This window comes from Equus asinus, chromosome X, assembly GCF_041296235.1.
Source record: "Equus asinus isolate D_3611 breed Donkey chromosome X, EquAss-T2T_v2, whole genome shotgun sequence".
NCBI lineage: Eukaryota > Metazoa > Chordata > Mammalia > Perissodactyla > Equidae > Equus > Equus asinus.
In genome coordinates this window covers 11,004,284-11,020,799 of record NC_091820.1, presented here as the reverse complement: position 1 = coordinate 11,020,799, position 16,516 = coordinate 11,004,284, and the positions used below count along the sequence as shown (strand labels likewise).

At 40.2% G+C, this 16,516-nt stretch overlaps 1 protein-coding gene across 10 annotated transcripts in view; it reads right to left on the bottom strand.

Annotated features, from left to right (window-relative positions):
* The window catches only part of GLRA2 (glycine receptor alpha 2), a 268,210-nt gene that overhangs the window by 28,917 nt on the left and 222,777 nt on the right, over window positions 1-16,516 (bottom strand). For all 10 annotated transcript variants that reach the window (XM_070502447.1, XM_070502445.1, XM_070502448.1 and 7 more), the window contains one exon: window positions 5,065-5,214. In XM_070502447.1, the coding sequence (XP_070358548.1) occupies window positions 5,065-5,214 (150 nt within the window). The remainder of the gene's footprint in view (window positions 1-5,064; window positions 5,215-16,516) is intronic.

Below are 16,516 nucleotides of genomic sequence, written 5' to 3'. Positions count from 1 at the left end.
GAAGATCTGAGAAGACCTACCAGCTCAACACCCTTAAGTGTTTGAAGGCATGTCTCCAGGAAGAAGGGAAGGAGATTTTTACCACTAAGGAGAAGGAGTGCTGGTCTGACTGAGGACATTCCAGGACCCCATGGGTTTAAATAAGCCGCTCCCGGGTCATGATTTGCTCTGGGTCCTTGTCTTCTGGCCTTCACCAGTGGGGCCTGGTGTCCCATTGGAATGGGGAGATCAAAGACCCTTGGAATGTTGGGGAGGAAATATTGCAGTGCTTCTGGACCTAGTGAGTGGAGGGACAAGGGCTGCTTCTAAGTTGTTCCCTTCCTGGGGTATTGCATTGGGGTTTGAGGCTAAAGCTTGGGTAAAATTAAAGTAGTTCATTGTCTTTGTGGGCTTATTTCCCTCCAATGGGTCAATGGGAAGATGACTAGTTAAGAGCAGGATTCAGGTATCTCTAGGTAAAGTGTCATAAATACTATCTCCCAATACCATTTCTATTTTATATTCTGTAATGGGTAGAAAGTGACACATTATGAAAAGGAACAAATTAGGTACTATGGGTGCTTGAAAGTGTGGGATTATTTCAGCCCTGTAGGATCAGGAAATTATCTTTTGAGGAATTAGCAATTTAGCTAAGACTTAAAGGGTAGATAAAGGAGGAGAGCGGGGAGAGAAAAATCCCAAAAGGTACTGAATTCTTACTTTCCCAAGTTAGCACCATCTGAGACATTTTGATCACAGCCTCACATTCTCACCCTGTTGTCTAATTAGGTCAAAAGACCCCGTATTTTCTTCCTGGGGACGTTGAAGTCTAAACAGTGTGTTAAGATCATTCCTTTTAAAAGGCAGCTTATCGTTAGCTGGCCTAAAAGCCATAACGATGTTCTCAAGCAGCTACAATTTCTGTTTAGTCACTGAAAATAAAGAAGTCAGGGCTATGTGGGCAACTGGAAACATCTGAAATCAGGCACAGTGCCAGAAGTCAGGCATGGTGTGGTCAGATATAAAAAGAAAGGGAGAGAGAATTGCACATGAGGCTTTAAGGTTCTTGTGGGGAAGTTGTTATAACCGTCACTTGGTGTGAAAACTTCTTATTGGAGCTGAGGAGGTAACATAAAAATAGGATTTTACCACATAGACCTGGGACATCAGCTTCTACTAGACTGGGATTGGCCCAACCATAGGGATTTACAAGTTCTGTCAGTGAAGATCTGGGCATGACTGTTTCTGAGAAACTCTGTTTTGATAAAATTGACAGTGGCTGCTTCTTGAGATGTAGAAAAAATAAAGCAAATACACTTCGTTGCAAGTTGCCTGGCCCCCCCTTGAGTGTGACTCCACTTCATAACTTGATTGTTCAGTAATCACCAGGCACTCTTTCCATGCAAGTAAATGTAATCTCAGGTGTTCTCTTAATAAACATCTTCCTTGAATAAATCTTAATGCTAATGTCACTTTGGGAAATGATCAGCTCTTAGTTTTTCTTATACCTTTGAAAGAATCAACCTCTATTGTGTGGTGGAGGTCAGTTTCCCAATGGGAAATTAGGGATGGCTTTTTTCATTGGGAATATTGAACATTTTAAAATGGTGTTTTGGTTTTTATTAAACTCAGGCCACAACCTATTAGAATTAATGTTCATGACCAGCTGGGCCAGAACTAGGGCTAAGTGAGTAAGGCTTCAGGTGCAAAATTTAAGGGGATATCAAAACCCCAGCACTCCAGATAAATATTTTAAAAATTCATTATTAATGCAAAAAATCCATGGTGAACAAAATATTAAAATTTTAGATAAAAACAAGATCTGACCCTGCACTTGTGACTCACTTCAATTGCCTCACCCTAATCCCATCCGTGATGACCAGCATTAAAAAAAAAAAAACAGAATAGAAAATATTAGAGTGCATTAGAGGTTTGTTTCCTGTTTGTGTGTGTATGTGTGTGTGTGTGTGCGCGCGTGCATGTGCGAGAGAGAGAGAGAGAGAGAGAGAGAGAGAGAGAGAGACTGGATCATAATGTAAGATGTAAAACGTGAACTCTGAGCCCCAGCAGTTAAGGTCAGGGACTCTGAAGCCAGACTGCATGCCTTGTGTGGCTTTGGGCATTTTACTTAACCTCTCTTTGCTTTAGTTTCATCATTTGTAAGATAGAGAGAAAAACACTGCCTTCATTATGGGCAGGATGACCACTTAATTTATCCAAACAGGGATAGTTTTGATAGTAGAAAGTGGCACTAACAGACAATACAGCTCTAATGTTAATTATTGCAAAATAAAAAGGCATTATCAAACAATAAAGCAGTTACAGATTTATATCATGCAAAAAATGACAAAACCATTCAACCATGAACATTCAGATGTTCACCAGCAAGACTGCTCAGCCTCTTATTTTGTTTGTTTCATGTTCCTTGAACCTATGATTTTCCATGTTTTCCACTGAGCCCACCTCGCATAGTTACCTTTTTAAAAAATTTACACTCAGGGTGATCTCACCCAGTTTCATGGATTTAAAACATTATCTGTTTGCTGGTCACTCTCAAATATACTTTTTCAGATTTCACCTCTCCCTTGAGCACATGTATCTAATTATCTGCCAACTCTGTGGCATGACTTATAGGCATCTAAATATAACAACAACGTAATCTGACTTCTGAGTTCCACTCCAAATCTGCTGCTGTCACAATAGTCCCCATCTTAATAAATAGTGAACACTACCCATCCAGTTGCTTAAGCCAAAAATCTGAGTCATATTCCTCTCTTTTCCTCACCTCCCCACATCAAGCATGACCTATTGCTTTTACCTTCAAAGGATAACCACTAATATGTAAGTTTCATCAAGGGATTTTATTTTGTCTGTCCTGTTCAACAATGTATTCTAAGGGTGTAGACAGTGCCCGGCACATAGTGGGAAGCAAATATTCGTGGAATGAATGAATGAATCTTGAATCTGACCACTTCCCTCCATTCCCATAACCAATGCCATAGTCTAAGCCACAAACATCTCTCACCTACATTTCTATGATAGCCTCCTAACTGATCTGCTGCTGCTACCCCGTGGACTATCCACTCGATAGACTGATATTTGCCATATTGAAACTAACCAGTGGATTCCAATCAGTTAGAATAAAATCCATTCCTTTATACTGGCCTGCAAAGCCCTATATGAGCCCGAAATTACCCATTCCTCCAACCTTATTTCCTACCACTTTGTTTTTCTCAGTCCCTACTGCTTGCTCTAATACTGTCCAGGTTTCCCCAAACTTACCTTATAATAAGACTCGCCTGAGACTCTTGTGAAATGTACTAATTCTCGGAGATCTCCCCTGAAGACTCTGATTCATAAGGTTTGGGGTGGAACACAAGAATCTGTACGTTTAACAAGCACTCCAGGTGATTCTTATGATAAGATACAGATACAGTCTAAAAACCGTCCACACAGCATTCCAAGAAAGTCCTACCAGTTATTCAGAACTGGGAAGGAAAATGAAACTCATTTTACATCTCTGGTCCAGAAGAGCATGCAGTCAGTGGCCACCTACTATGCTAAGCCAGGGAATTCTGGGAATATAGTTTATGTGCTGAAATACCCCCACATTCTAGTAATACTTCCTGGGTGGCACAAGTGACCTCAAATTTGTGCCACTTTGTGCTAGACTCCTGTGGATGAAGTTAAAGAAATGGCTATCATCAACAAGGAAGCAAGGGAGGAAAAAATTGAGAACGGCTTGATATTCAACAATGTACAACATAGAGAATGTGTGTATGTGTGTGTGTGTATGTTTCTTTAGGCTTTGGCAGGACAAAATGTTCCTGAGACGTAAGGAAGAGAAAGAGACAGGGCAGCCAGCAGGATACCAGCCCAGAGAATGTGCAGGAGACATTTTGGTTGATGCAGTCAGGACTCCGTGAACTCACACACACATAAGCTCCTCAGTGTAAGCAACATCTAAATCACAACGAGCGTTCAGCTTTACATCAAGGAATTCGGAAGCATTAAGATTGACAAAGAGACATTTTTGTTTTTGCTCTGACAGAGTAGCATATAAGTGGCTTTACCAGCAGATTTAACTTATCATTTTGGGGGAGACAGATTTTGAAAAATATCTCTCATCTCCTATATTAAAAATTTTAACTTTTAGTTTGCTAGTGATATTGTTACAGGCACTAACATTCTCCATATCAAAGAGCATATTTCTCTCCCAGAATCTGAAACTGAAAACAAGTGAAAGCATTCTGGTGTCCTATATGAAAGTGGATTACAAACCAGAACAGTGCTTCTCAAATGTGTCTGCACACTGGAATTACCTGGGGAGCTTCAGAAATACTCCTGTGCCCCATCCTGAGACTAGGATTTAATTGGTGTGGGATGTGGCCAATATTTGGGATTTTTGAAAGATCCCCAGGCTATTCCAATATGTAGGCAAGTTTGGGAACCACTGAACTGGAGATTTTTGAGCCATATGTTTGAAACCTCAAACCCCTGCATAGAGTAAATTTTGGGTTTCTGCATTGAAGTGTAAGTTGAGACAATATGATCAGGCTGATTGGATTTATCAAGTTTCAGTCAACAAAGGTAGGAACCTTATTTACATAAAGCCAGAGCAGTTGATGAGAAAATCAAAGCAGTTATGTACACAAAGTCATACAAATTATCAATGTTCAAAACAACAGGATTTTAAAGTCAGTTTGTCAAATTGAGTATATATCTCCAATTAGAGTTACCAGATAAAACACAGAGCTCCCAGTTAAATTTGAGTTTCAGATAATAAATAACTTATTAGTATTGTCGCATGCAATATTTGGGACATACGTACACTAAATATTGTTTATTGTTTATCTGAAATTCAAGTTTAGCTGTGTGCCCTGATTTTTATTTGCTAAATGTGAGAAAACTTCCCAAATTTTAAAGTACTAACCTGAGCAGAAATTTGGTGTGGTAAGACTAATCAGGACAAAAATTAACCTTAGTGTCTTGCTCACTATGTGTGCTTCTGTTTTCTGAAGTGCATTTCGTGGTTCACCACCTCAAGCTCTATCTGACTTTGATTGCACTGAGGGCCAACTATACCTTATTCTGCCTCTTCTGTCTTCTCCGGAGCCGCAGGAACTCCTTGTGTTGCCTGGAGACGAAGTTCACTGCTGCATATTCCAGTAAGGCCGCAAACACAAACAGAAGGCACACCGCCATCCAGATGTCAATCGCTTTTACATAGGAGACCTGAGAGAGGGAGAGAGAGGCCCCATGAAAACTTGCGGGAAAACCAGGTTCCTAAAGTTGTGAGCAGCAGAATAACCACATTTCCCTTCATCGAGGATTTTCTGGCCTAACTTTAAGAAAGTACTTAAGCATTTTGGATTCTACTTCGAAGATTCTGAGTACAGCAGTGAAAGTCACACACCCACCGGCCCCGGGCCCTTGTTCCATCTCTAAGTATATCCCACGTGCTCAAGTAGCCTCACCCCTGAGACCAGCTCCAAAGACAACTATGAGAATTTCCTTAAGGAAAAAAAAAGAAAAACATAATTTTGAGGTAAAATAGAATGGACACTATTTTCGAAACTGCTAATTTCCTTCTATTTTTTTCTTAGCATTTAAAAACTAATATAATTAAGATAATTCCAAAACTTGGAAGAGAAATAAACTGTGTAAGGCCTTGGGCCCTTCAAAACCAATTTGTGATTGTCATCAATCTATTCATCCTAACTGACATGAAAACACATTTCTAAATAGTTTTAAGCTATCACAATTCAAGAATATTTAGCCAAAATAAAACCTCAGGGCTCTAGCCTTGGGAAGGTATCTGGTTAAAAAGCAAACTTTTATAACCCTTCAATGGTTGGTTGAGTGTTTAGTACATCTTACAATTTGATATAGCAGATTCTGAAAGCAAATATTTTTTACTTGCAATGGAAAGTGACCCCATCTCATTTAACTTCCAGTTGTTTTTTAAAGTATAAGGGGGAAAATAACTCAAAGTTGTAACATATTGGACCGCAGACTACAAAGGATGTTTATCAAACCACCAGCTGAATGTGTACTATCTAGTTCTAATTTTTAAATAGGGTTTCCTATTTTTTTGATAGCTGACACTGAGTGCTTGCCAGCCAGTATTTTAAACATTTTACATGTATTCATTTTCTAACCATTACAACAACTATATTACCCCCATGTTCTGATGAGGACTCTAGGGTGCAGGTGGGTGAAATTATTACCCAAGGTCACAAAGCTAATAATTGGCAGAGCTAAGATTGGAATTGGAATCCAGTCTGACTAGTGATGTTCCTTCCCAGACACACACCAACACCTTACTAGGATTATACAGTTTGTATCTTGCGTTTCCCTTTAACCTGTGTTGTGAGCATTTCCCAAGTCATCTAACTTTCTTCTAAATCATAATTTCCAATGCTTGCATAATGTCCATACCTTGATTAGTTATTCTGTATTACAGGACATTTAGGTGATTTTTAGCTTTATTTTTTGCTACTATAAACTTTGGGGTTATGAACATTCTTCTTCCCCCCAAATATTTGACAGTACATCTGATTATTAAATCAATTTTTAGACTGGGACTATGGAAGTAAATGATAAGAAAATAAGCTCTTGACTTAGAAAGTTAATAGCAGCACAGAGGATGTAAAAGCAGAGACTCTAGAGCTAGATGCCCTAAGTAAGAAACACTGCTCTGTTCCTATCTCTATAACTTTGCCAAGTTGTTTAACCTTTCTCTGCCTCCCTTCCTCATCTGTAAAACAGGGACAATAATAGTACCTATCTCATAGAGTTATGTGGATAAAATCACTTAACATATGCAAAGTGCTTAGAATAGTGTCTGGCACAGAATAAGTGCTATATAAATGTTTGCACTTGTTTGGCGACATAAGGGTGTGATTTTGTTAATGGAGAAATTTTGGAAGAGGCAGAAAAATCCAGGAAAATAAAAATCACCCACAATCCTAATATATTCCAGTTATCATTTTTAAGGTTACCACCTGCCTTACACTATTGGTTTCAGTCAATCTGAATTACTTGTCAGTTCTACATAGGTTGTGACAAAGTAGTCCAGCACTTTGTCATCTACAGCACTTTGAATGTATCACTTTTCCCACCTGGGATGCTTATTCTCATTCTTATTAACAGACTTCTCAGAATCCTTCAGGATTTGGCTTAGATACCAGCTCCCCTGGGAAGCCTCCCTAACCTTTCTGCTTTCTCCCATCTGGACTGGGGGCTCTTATCACTCTCTATTGAACCTGTCTTTTTCTACTTAGACCACCAGCTGCCCTGACCCCACGACTAGACTATAAGCTTTGGCTTTTTTTGGACAGACCCTGTGTAGTATTACTCTGTGTATCACCAGCACAGGGCCTGGAAAATAGTGAGTAAGCATTAGATATGTGGGATGGATGGATAAATGGATGATTGAATGACAGACAGATGGGAGGATGGATGGATGGATCTGGCCATCTTTCCATCTTTGTGCTTTAATTTCAACAGTTCTACACTATGTGACGTGACACACAATTGCATATATTTGATATTTCTAAGAGTGGACTATTAGCACATTTTAATTCTCTCAGCATGCCTAGTATTCTTGGAATATTTCTTTCCTTAATAAACAATAATTTACACTTCTGGAGAAAGCATATTCCCCTTTAATAATAGAACATTACCAATCACAGCATTCCCAGTTATATATTATTCAGATGCCCTGTAAATGTTTTAAGACCCAATAATGAGAAGGATTTGTCAATGCCTGAGATATGTCTACACCAAGAGCTAAGTCCAATAGAGCTGACCATCATTTCTCCCCTTCCTGGTGTTTACAGTATTCAGTAATTTATAAACCTTTTCCCCATCTCCTTTTGGCCATCAGCAAGCCAAGCACGTATTTGGCTTCTTTTATAGCTGCTCATAAATGAATCCTTTCAGTCTCTTAATCATTTTGGTTGGTCTCTGAGTTTCCTCCAAATCACGAACATCTTCCCAGCATTGAAATGCTGGTATTAAATGCATTATTCACACGGATTTAGAGTGTGTTTTGAGACATCGATTACATATGATGTGATGTCCCTCGGTGCTGGTCTCTCCGGATTGGAATGCCTTTTTGTTGCTTTTACCCAGCTCTGATGCCAGATTCTTTCTCTTTGGCTGCTCATCCTTAGATGTTTTTAGCTCACATCTTCCCCTGTCTCATTCTTTTTATGATTCTTGGGCTTACATGATCCCTTCCTAAACTACTTTACTACAGTCTTGCAAAATAGTTTTCAAAGGTAATTAAGCTCTCAAAATGCTATTATGATCCACTGATTTGGTACCTTTCCAGGCATATTTAATTTGGAAAAATAAACACTGAAGGCCTATCATGTGCAAGGCACTATACTAGGTGCTAGTGGGAGGTGGGGCAGAAGATACGAGGATAACTAAGATGTACATTGATTCTTCCCAGGACTTCACAGATTACACTCCAGGGCATGCCGTTCACACCGTGCTTCAGAAAATATCATTCACATAGGTCAGAGAGTAGCAAATTATAGCCTATGGATCAAATCTGGCCCACCACATGTTTTATAAATAAAGCTTTATTGGAACACAGCCATACTCATTCATTTACATATTGTCTGTGGTTGCTTTTGCATTAAAATGTCACAGTTGAGTAGTTGTGACAGAGACCACATGTCCTGCAAAGCCTAAAATATTTACTATGGGGCCCTTTACAGATAACGTTTGTCAGCCCCTGACCTAGACTATAAAATTGTCTATTTTGTCCTGGGGTTGTAAATCCCAGCGACCCTGTTTGGTGCTTGAGAAACCTGTGGTCTACTGAGGGAGACAGTCAAGTGAACATATAACTGATACAGAGTGGATGGTACCATGTGCCAAAGTACAGGAAAGATCAAAAGGCTGCTGGAAAATGGGGAGGTTGATGTTGGCAGGGAAAAACTAGAAAGGGTTTATTCCTAGGTGTTGTGGCATTTGACTTAGGGCTTGAGGAAGGCCAGGACTTTGATGGGTAGAAGAAGCTGCAAAAGCAAAGCCATGAAGATGGGAGAGAGTAGGTGAGCTCGGGGATGGTGAACAACCTAGTGACCAGGATATGCTGGGTGCCTGGGAAGTACATGGTGAGGTGTGAATAGATAGGCTGGGCCAGCACATTGAAGGCCAGGCAGAGAGGTTTTGGTTTCAGACTGCTCATAAAGATAAGCTAATGGTGGTTTTGAGGTGGGATATAGATGTATAAGTCCTTTTCTAATTATCCTGAATTTCTTTGTCTCCAAAAGCAAGAGTCTTAGCAAAAGCAGGCATTTTTCCTCCTCATAGAAATTTGTCTCCCCTCCTCTTGCCACTTTCAACTACACAGGGCTGGTTCTCTTCCAAGCTTTCTAACAACATCTCTGAATCCTTTGCTGGATCTTGTTCTTTTTGTTATTTTTGTGTTCCTTAAACTATCCTCTTCAATTTTCCCTCTATCTTCACGTCCTCAATGAATTCATCCACTCCTGTAGTTTTCTTCTTAGTCTTCTGTATGTGTGTCTCCTATTGCAGAGATCGGCCAAGTTCTTATAAATCCCATTTTCTCTTTCTGGAACACTAGTAAACTAGATTTTATGGTTCAGTTGGATCACCCACTGGAGTGTGGGCAGAAGTAATATATGCCACTTCAGGGCCTCTAAAATCTCCCATGGGGTCCGTAGGACTTAACCCTTCTGCAGCCACCTTGGATGTCACCCATTTAAGATGGCAGTGCCATAGATGGAAGAAGCCTGGATCCCTAAAAGATGCAGGGCCACTCATTCCACAGAGGAGTATAATGTGAGTGAGAAATAAACCTTTGTTATATTAAGCCACAGAGATTTCAGGGTTTTGTGTTTCCAAAACTCCCAAATCCATCACTCAGCTCCGACCTCTCACCAGCATTCCTGTGCTAATTCTAAAATGACTGTAGTTAGTATTTGTAAAATCAAATTCATTAAATGCCCCTCCTTTCCGTTCATCTCATTTGTATCTTTTTTCCCACGAGCAACCCTAGTTTCATCATTGCCTTCATTGTTTCCTTTCCTAGTTGTTTCCTTGCCTTCATCTCTAATATTCAATCTGTTGCAAAGCTCAACATTTCTTTCTGCAAAGCACCCTTGGGTTTACTCTTTTCTCTCTTCCCAAAGATGTCACTACAACCCTGGCCATCAACACTTACACCTGGTTATGATAACAACTTCCTAACTGATACCCCGGTATTCATCTCTTCCCCATGGCACTTTATCCTTTTGCTTCTGCAAGATTACATTTAAAACACCAATTTCATTTTGCAACACACCTTTTTAAGAACTACTGTGGCTGCCTATTACAGGCTCTAGTATCCAAGATCTCACACAGCATGTGTCCACCCTAGTTACTCCATCTTATTCCACTCTTTCCTAACACTAACCTTGTATTTTGTTTAAGCAATTCTACTTACCCTTGAGGAAGCTAAGCCCATTCCTACTGAGAATCCCAGTGGTTCTCAAACAGGTGTGATTTTGCACCTCAGGGGGCATTTGGCAATGTCTGGAGATATTTTTGGTTGTCTCAATCAGGGGGAGGTCCTACTGGTGACTAGTCTGTTGAGGTCAGGAATGTTGCAAAACAGCCTATAATCCACAGGAAAAGCCCCCACAATGAAGAGTTATCCAGCTCAAAATGTCAATAATTCAGAGGTTGATAAACTCTGGGATAGAGAAAGCAACCCCCCTTCCCTGCCAAACCTAGATATCTATGCCTAGTCCAGTGGTTTTCAACTTGGTATGATGTTACCCTGAGAGGACACTTGGCAATGTCTGAAAATGTTTTTGGTTGTCCCAACTTGGGAGTGGCGTTTTGCCACTGGCTTCTAGTAGGTAGAGGCCAGGAATACTGCTAACGCTTGACAATGCATAAGACAGCCCCCAAGACAAAGAATTATCCAGCCCCAAATGTTAATAGTGTTAAGGTTGAGAAATCCTGGTCTACACGCTTCTCTCAGCATAGAAGTTCTTCCTGGCTTTTCTCTACCTGTTTATTTCCAGGAGTAGTATTTAATTTCTCAAGGGGTAGCTCAAATTCCATCTCCAGGGTGATGCTTCCTCTGCATATTCTAGCCCACAGTGGTCTTACCCATCTTTAGAATTTGTAGTTCACTTACAGTTAGGATCAAACAGTTTAGTGTTTGCTTCATGAATGCGTGTTTTATCCAGTCAACTGAAGTATAGGATACCTGGAGGATAAAGACCCAGTAATGTCTTTTGTATCTATGCTGCCAAGGACAAGTCTTTGTGCATATATTAAGAGCTCTATAGTTTGATTGATTGACAAATTATCCAAGCTGTATATAAATTCAAATTCCTTTCATAATCACTGCTTTATATGGAGGCTTAGCTACCAAAAAAAAAAAGAAAAGAGAAAGAGAAAAAAACTAAAATTAAAAAAATTAGCTTAGGTCTTTTAAAGCTGATAGGTAATGATATCCAGATTACTCTTGATTTATTTTCACTAAGGGAAAGAAGGATATTTATTATTCTCATGACTTTATAATTCATGTAGTTTACAAACATATCTGGTGAAAAAGTAGAGCCAGTTAAGTGGTTTAGGTTTTTGTGGCACTAAATAAACATTTATCTGATATTTGAACAGATCAGTTAGATGGTGGAGTTTAGCTCATTGCTCAGTTGTTTTGGCGTCATGTTGACATTTCTTAGTTTTCCGTTAATGTTCTTTTCAACACTGTCTTGGCATTTTTTGAAAACTTTGGCAAGTTTTCTTGAGTCAATTTTTTCATTAATTATATACTCAGATCAGTTTCAAAATGGAAAAATAAAGCCATTAATTTATTTACTCAAGTCCCATAATTTGTTTTGTCTATATTCAAAAAGTACACCACCTCCTGTGTCATGAAGCCAGTTATTCATGGGTTGGGCCATTTTCTACCCAGTGTTTATCCCCAGCACAGAAGAGTGGATCATCATTCTACAAGCATTGCCTGAACGTTTTTACAGCTTGGATACCCTCTCCATTCCTTATGGGCAAGGCACTCCCATGTAATGATGTGCCAACTAAAATATGTCCACGTTCCCAGCCCCTAGGCTGACCCCGGAAAGCTATGACATTTCTCCAGCAGCCAATCAAGGAAGATTTTGTCCTTGGAGAGAAGTTCTCTACAGTGGGGAAAAACCATAAATGACTATGATCAACCAAGCATTATTTTTTAATAGAAAAGAGAAAAAATAGAATTCATAGGGCAATCTCAAAATACTTAGATATTTTTTGTTAAGTGGAATGATCTCTCACACCCACCTGCTTGAGTCAGTGTTTAATTATTCTCAAACTATGCATGCAAACCATTGCTAAACAAGAATAGAAGATTTTCTGCTCCATAAAGTACAATTTTTAAATCTAATTTAGAAGGAAAATCTTTAATTAACCCTGATTAATGCTGCTGTTGAAATGAAGGATACCTGTTGGTCACAGTACCCTGACTTGTGCTTCCATTATACAGGAACAGAAGCCTTTGGTAGCTTCAATCAACTTGTCTTTCATTGAGTGCTATGTGAGTACACCACCACCCTCTCCATCCTCATTTTATGGGGGAGAAAAATAAGTTAATTAAATGCATGTCTAAATCTTATACAATTAATAATCAACAAAAGTGGAAATGAGAATTCTGGCCTGATTTGCTGTTTTGCCTCTTACCTACATTCAGTCTCTGTAAAAATACTGTCAGAAAAAAACATAGATAGTCAAATTAATCTTCATGCCAAAGATTCGTGGTGTTGTACAATTTTATCTTTACAATTTCACTGCCAAGTTGCCATTTTTATTGCCTAATCAAAGAGCTCACGTCTGCTGTTTAATGCCAGGAAAATCAGATTTCCTTGGCAGATAGGGATGGTGGCAGCACTGACTACCTGGCCTATCCCAGTGTCACCACCCCCACCCCATTTTCTCTCCACGTCTTGTACTCTTGTTGGGTTCTTGGTAGAGTATTGAGTAAACACAACTCTTGTGAAGGTGCTGTTTGCAGAAACAGCCATTGGGTGGCAGTGCCTCCAAGCCTGGTATCTGCAGGAGCCAACTGGTTACAAATGGTACTCCTTAGATTACAAAACTTTCATCAGGACAGGACCTGAACAACCTTCAGGAACTAATTAGTTTGTTGGGTGTTAGGTAGCACATAGGCCTAGTTAACTGATAAACTGATATTATTTCCAAAGATGAATAAGCTTCTCTCCATTATGGTGGTCAGAAAACTGTTCAAGAGCCAGCCTTGATGATCTAGTGCTTGAAGTTCGGCGCTGTCACTGCTTCAGCAGCCCATGTTTGCTTCCTGGTTGCAGAACCACACCACCTGCCTGTCTGTTTCCATGTTGTGGTGGCAGCTCATATAGAAGAACTAGAAGGGCTTGCAACTAGGATATACAACCATGCACTGTGGCTTTGAGGAGAAAAAAAATACCATTCAAAGTAGCTTGCCAAAGTACACTATCCATGTGAGTTTTGTAAGCATGCAGGTAAGAGAAGGGTAGAACTGCCAGCTCCAGAATACATGAGGAATACTAGGTGATATCCACTGTTAGGGGCACCATAGGGACACTCTTTAGAAAGGCACCCCCAAGTCTCAGCCTTCTAGAAATGCAGGCATCTGGGGAAGAGAGCCAAAGTAAGGAGGGAGTGGCATCTGGAGGAAGGGGAGGAATCAAGACCAGGGGGCATCTTCTTCCCTGTGCTTATGTCTGCCACATGTCTCACCACATTCTCAGCTGATGGACAAGAATACTGATTTTTTCCATAGTCTACTTCCTGTGACTGTACCATCAGTGACAAAACAAGGGCAGCATATTGCTTCTCAAACAAGAGCAGGAATGAGGAAGGAGTGGGAGTCAGGAGCAAATTGCCCAATAGTGTGAAAATAACCCCAATGAAGAAAAGAGTCAACTGGGTTATCTTAGCCTTGGAAAGAAAACCATAGGCTTTTGGAGGATAATGATATGATGCTCCACTTAATAGATATTTGCATAGTCAGTGTTTGCATGCATGTATGATGTGTGTGTGAAAGAGAGAAAGAGAGAAACAAATTGGGGAGAATATGAATATGGGAAAGAAAGGAAAGAAATGAGCAACTTTGGAGGCAGGCCAACTTGGATTTGAATCCTAGCTGAATGGCTAATGAACTTGGGGAAATTACTTAGCCTTTTGGAATCTCAGTTTCCTCTTATTGAAGTAGGGGCCCAAGGATTCCAGTGTTATGGGGTCGTTGAAGGATTGAACAAGACACTTTATGTAAATCTTAGCACTCATTTGGCAGACTGTAGACTCTCAGTCACATTAGGTTGCCAGGGATGAGATCCTGAAGACATTGCATAATTCAAAACTTGCAGAAATCAAGAAATTTCCCTAGAGAAAAAATGTAAAGTAGAATTTGTTGTATTTCATGTTCTGTGCATGCGTTAAGACTTTATTAGTATTTTTATATTGCCCTATTTCAAGTTCACATAAACTAAGTTCGCATAAAATGGAAGCTTGTTGTAGTGAATACTCTTGTATATCAGAGGGCCTGAGATATGCCATTAAAAAAACAAACCACCACCACGATCATCAACAAAAAGCTTGCAACACCACAACTCTGAGTTATCTCTATTATAAGAAAAGAAAAGAAAACTGAGTTTACTCGTTAATTTTACCAACATCACACAGTGAAAGAGTAGTTGAGCTGCTATTCACATCTACTCTGGCTTGACTCCACATTCTGTGCTTTTCTGGCTCACTGACCCCATTGGGAACCTCTCTCTGGGGAGTGAGTCAGAATTACTCACAGACTGGTTTTGCCAGATGACAGCATCTACTATGAGAGAGAGGTGAGAAAGTGTATGCAGTGGAGTGGGTGAGTATGAAACAGCAGCACAGTTACACCTGCAGCCATGAAGATACTGTGAAAATGAATGCTTAAAGATGAGAGAAAACTACACTGTTTTTCATTTGCTTTCTCAGTCAGCAATTAGTGCTGTTTCCACTTCTTTATTTACTCCCCCAACCCCACTCCAGGTTCAAACTTTATACTTCGGAGCAACGAAGGGGAAAGAGGGAAATTAATTGTCCTTTGGACTAAGGCTGAGTGAAAGGCCTTGGAATGGTGGATAGGGTTTACAGTGATGACAAAAGTTTTCTCCTGCTTTCCATCTTTTGTCCCCCAGAGAGAGGGCTTGATGGGAGGAGGAATATGAAAAAGCTAAGGAGTCCCCACCTCCTAGACTGGGCTTTGTTGATTTATGATTTCCAAGTCAGCTATGCTCCCTAAAGTAGGATGAGGAAGCCAGATCAGGAAGGCATCACTGGCCAAACCTCTCACCCTTGACCATTTCTGAAACTCAGAACATTATCAGAGTGAGTGAAAGGGCCAGTATTGAGTGAGTATGTGCAGACCTTTTGTCATCCCACAGCAATCACAATGGTGTACTCCTGATGCAGGCCAACTTCTGAGATGATCGGTAGGTAAGATAGGTGGGGAATGGGTGATTCTGGGCTACAAAATGGTGGCAGTCTTAGAAGCCCAGTTCAATCTGCAGTGATCAAGAAGCCATTTCCCCAAGAACACCTAGAATCCTGTGATGACCCCAGGGTACAAAGAGGCTTCTCCAGGTGCTGAGCTTCCCCACAATGTACCTGAATCCTCTGAGCATGGGGATGCTACATCCTGGGGATGAGGACAGATGTTCCTTTAGAGCAAAGAGTATTTCACAGCTGAGAATATAATTTTAATAATTTAATTTTAATTGAATGGCAGAGTCACTGGTAGCTGAGAAGCTTTCCAACACAACCCCTGGCCTGTGGCCTGGTTTAACGTTAGCTCTATACTTTAATCTGAGCTCACAGTAGAGGCAGCAGGTCAGTGAGGATGTCTCCATGGGAGCCACCTTGACAGAAACCTTCCCTTCTTGGCATGGCACCCTGGGCACTCCTGCCTGGTGCGTGCTAACCTAAAGCTCTTGAAGCTAATCAGCTACCTACTGTTTCATACCATCCAAAGTGAAACTGAAATGGAAAAATTCTAGGCCCCCATCATGCTCCAGGTTACACGTAGAGAGGAGGAAATAAGAAAGGAGCTACAGGTCAATCAGAGGTTGGGAATTAATGTGGTACAAAAGCGTCTGGCTGGGCTGGTGATCTCACTTTTTGTCGGTGTAAATTACCAAAGATCTGGCCTCTACTGTGTCCATTTCTTGTAGCTGAGCAGCATTTTGATGCAAGTCAGCTCCATGTCTTTCTCCTCACCACAAAAACCAGACGCACAAATCACCCACTAATAATCAGATACTTATTTGCAATAGATACTAGCCTGCAGGAGTCTGTTAGTAATTAAAAAGAAATCCTACAACCTCCTGAATAAAATGACACAAATAGATGTGCAGGCTATTTGAAGAAATAAAAAAGGCAGTGTCATCAGGAAGCATTATTATATTTCAATATGGAAGTATACAGACTGCTAAAAAAGATAAATTGTAAATGTGAAAAGATT